This window comes from Pinus tabuliformis, chromosome 4_2, assembly GCF_031772625.1.
Source record: "Pinus tabuliformis cultivar Carrire ecotype Pingquan chromosome 4_2, CPIR1, whole genome shotgun sequence".
NCBI lineage: Eukaryota > Viridiplantae > Streptophyta > Pinopsida > Pinales > Pinaceae > Pinus > Pinus tabuliformis.
In genome coordinates this window covers 356,222,679-356,225,998 of record NC_142304.1, presented here as the reverse complement: position 1 = coordinate 356,225,998, position 3,320 = coordinate 356,222,679, and the positions used below count along the sequence as shown (strand labels likewise).

Genomic DNA, 3,320 nt, shown 5'->3' with positions numbered 1-3,320 from the left:
CTTCTCTAGCCAATTGATAAATCTTAAACAAAAGGGTTCAATGGCAGAGAACATTGTGGACTTCCAAAAATTTAATATAAGGGTAAATGGTATTCCAAAAGAGCATAGGGTTGATGTCTCCATATGGACTTTAAAGGATAACATCCAACGTGAGGTTCACCTTTGGGAACTTGAATCATTGGAGAAGGCATTCAGGTTAGTAAGAAAAATTGAAAGAAAAATTATGGCAACAAGGAAACCTACCACTCACAACTATAAAGATGGAAGTTTTATTGCTCTTAGCCTTCCACAACCTTTAAGGTTGAAACCACAACAATTGGAAGAAAAAAGAGAAAAAGGGATTTGTTACGTTTGTCATAGAAAATACACTAAAGGTCATAAGTGTGTTGAGAAGAAATTAATTTACATAGATTGTGAAGAGGAGGAAGAAAAAGAACAAGAAAGGTCAAAAGAAGAGGATATACACCAAGAACCAACCCAGAGAAAGAAGAATTGAATTGGACCATATCTTGTAACGCATGTTTCAAAATTACCACTCCTAAAACTCTCAAGATAGAAGGACATATCAAGAAGAAAAAGGTAATCGTGGTCATTGATCCGGGTAGTACCCATTATTAGGTTGATAGGCCTTCCTTTGAAAGAAACTTTCATCGTCCTTTTGTTCCTAACGTTGACACCTGGCGTCCTGGGTCCACATTCGCGTGGCGTAATGTCCTGTTGCCACCTGGTCTTGTTCACGTGATGGGTAAGGTACTCTTGTGGTTCACGCCCAACCCGACCATGGTGATGATCTAGGGTTATGATCACCTGAAGGAGGATAATTGGTGGAGGTTTGGTCCTAACCCTAACTGCATGCCTAAAACCCTACGTCTCATTTCGCTTTTGCATTTTTGTTTGTTGTCATCGCGTTTTGAGGTGAGGGTTTTGCAGGTTCTGGTTTGTGCATGGAGAGACGAACCTCCTTCCTCTTCTCTTCGAGAGTATTAATCCCTTCTCCGTGCCTCGTTATTCCACATGTGAACATGTTCCGACTTCCTCCGTGCCCATGTCCTGGTTCCCTCTGCTACCAAAATTCTCAGGATATGCATTCAAGCTCGACTCCCCTTTACCATGAGTCTGACGATTCCTCAGGAGTTGAGTATTCTGCATATGAAAATTTTTCTTAGAAAGGAACTCAACCATGGCATATGTTGCTGGAGAAAGGCGCTGAATGGCAGGTATTAGTTAGCTTTTTTTATTTGTTTTTCCCAATAACTCGTTTTTGTTTTGTTTCATTTCCATTAATGTTTGATTTTCTTGATTTACAAGTAGGGTGTGGTTTATAATGTGTTTCCTCTTCTTTCTTGCAGAGGCCTAGGTTTCTTGTTCCCTTAGTCTCTGACTTACTGTTTCATAGCGATTCTTGTAGTAGGTTCTGTCCATGTTTTCCCAGGAAGCGGAATAAACTCGAGGACGCTCGAAGGTAACATTCCAAGTTCCCTTAGGTTTTCAGTCTGTCGTTTCCTTAAAGAGATTCAGTCTCGCGGATCTAGGCCGTGAGGGTTGTGGTAACCGTGATTTCCTTTATCTCTGTGCATGTCTATTACTGGTCTCAGGCACCCTTCTTGGCAAGGACAAGTTTGGGGCAGAGATGAAGAAAAATTCGAAAGCCCCTGGAGTCAATGTAACTTCCATTATCTTCAGTATAGTTCGTTTTCATTGCAAAAGTACTATGTTTCCCTGAAGAATCACTGATATGAGAAATTGTATTTTGTGTTTCATACAGGTGCATTATTATGAGGATGAAACAAAACCAACTGGTACATGTGTTGTTCTTATCGTTGGGGGTGAAAGGTGAGCACTGAAAATGTCTCTTAACAGTGTGTTATTGTATTGTACAGTGTACTAGTTCTTTTGTCACTGACACCCCAGATACCTGAGTTTCTTGACCTATGCACATAATATTCGCTTCATTGCCAGCTGTTCTCGTCAGGTTTTTCTCTCTTGACTCGTTTAAATATTAACCTTGTAATGTTCAGGTCAGTGGTTGTAAATTTGTTAGCAACAAATTGCTACAAATCAGAACACTTGAAATCACCCGAAAACTGGGCTTTAGGTAATGTACTGAAGTTTTTTCTCTCTTTTAAGTTATTTTCTCAATTCTTAGGCTTTACTTAGCTCTAAGTTTAAAAGGAAATTATTGTTTTTTGTACAGTTGAGAAGGCCAAGTTCTTTTATATTGCTGGCTTTTTCCTTGCAGTCTTGCCTGAGTCGATTCAACTTGTGGCTGAACATGCAGCTCAGAAAGGGAGGGTAAAGTGTATTTTAATCACTTTGGTATCCGGAAGCAGAGGGGTTATTGTTTTATTTCTTATTTGGCAAACTAACAATGTCCATGCCAAATGGTCTTGTATTTCATGTCGTGTAGATATTTATGATGAATCTTGCATCTCCTTATATCTGTGAATGTTTTACTGAGGCATGGATGAAAGTTTTTCCGTAAGACCTACTTCCTTGCATTGTTTTAGTCTGATATCTAGATAGCAGATGATTACGCGGATAGAACTTAAAAAATTTCTATTTTCATACCAAGTTGATTTGGCTTCTTTCTTCTATGATATCCGAATTCCCTCTGTTATAACTTATATTTATTATACTGTTTGAAATGTTTCATGACATCTGGCAATTTTACCTCAGGTATATGGATTATGCTTTTGGAGATGAGACTGAAGCAAGGACTTTTGCAAAGGCGCAAGGGTGGGAGGTAAATTATGTGATCTTAATTTCTGACCAATATACTTCTGAACTTGAATGGAGTAGATGTTTACTAAATCTTTTGCATTTTCTAGACTGACAATGTTGAAGAAATAACCCTAAAGATGTCAGCACTGCCAAAGGCAACTGGAAATCACAAGAGGATAGCTGGTTATTACACAAGGTGCATATCAAGTAGTCATTGCAAAAGCTTTTCGATCTTTTGTTTATAGCTGACATTGAGATTAAGAGAAGATTTTTCTTGAATATTGTACTGGAAGAGGCTAAAAGTTTCAGTGGTCTATGGTACTGGTCTCAGGAATATAAACAAAAGACAAAAGACAAAAGATCGAAAATAATTACCTTTCCAGCTTTTGCAACGACTACTGGATCTGCACCTGGTAATTATTTCTCAATTTCTCATTATTGTACTGGAAGAGGCTAAAAGTTTCAGTGGTCTTGGACTCTTGGACATTCCTTCTATATTCAACCAAATACATTCTGGTCTATGGTTCTAGATTTCCTTCCCTTATGATTAAGGATAATATGAGTTCAATCTAGTTCTTAGGAGATTGTTGATGTCTAGA

At 38.3% G+C, this 3,320-nt stretch overlaps 1 protein-coding gene across 1 annotated transcript; it reads left to right on the top strand.

Annotated features, from left to right (window-relative positions):
• The first annotated feature begins 936 nt into the window (after positions 1-936).
• LOC149169389 (adenosine kinase 2-like) lies at positions 937-2,520 on the top strand. The gene is made up of 7 exons (XM_089427081.1): positions 937-1,217; positions 1,397-1,462; positions 1,596-1,663; positions 1,766-1,833; positions 2,019-2,095; positions 2,195-2,292; positions 2,408-2,520. The coding sequence occupies exons 1-7, from the start codon at positions 1,211-1,213 to the stop codon at positions 2,480-2,482; spliced, it is 459 nt and encodes a 152-aa protein (XP_089283207.1). The 5' UTR covers positions 937-1,210; the 3' UTR covers positions 2,483-2,520.
• The last annotated feature ends 800 nt before the right edge of the window (positions 2,521-3,320 follow it).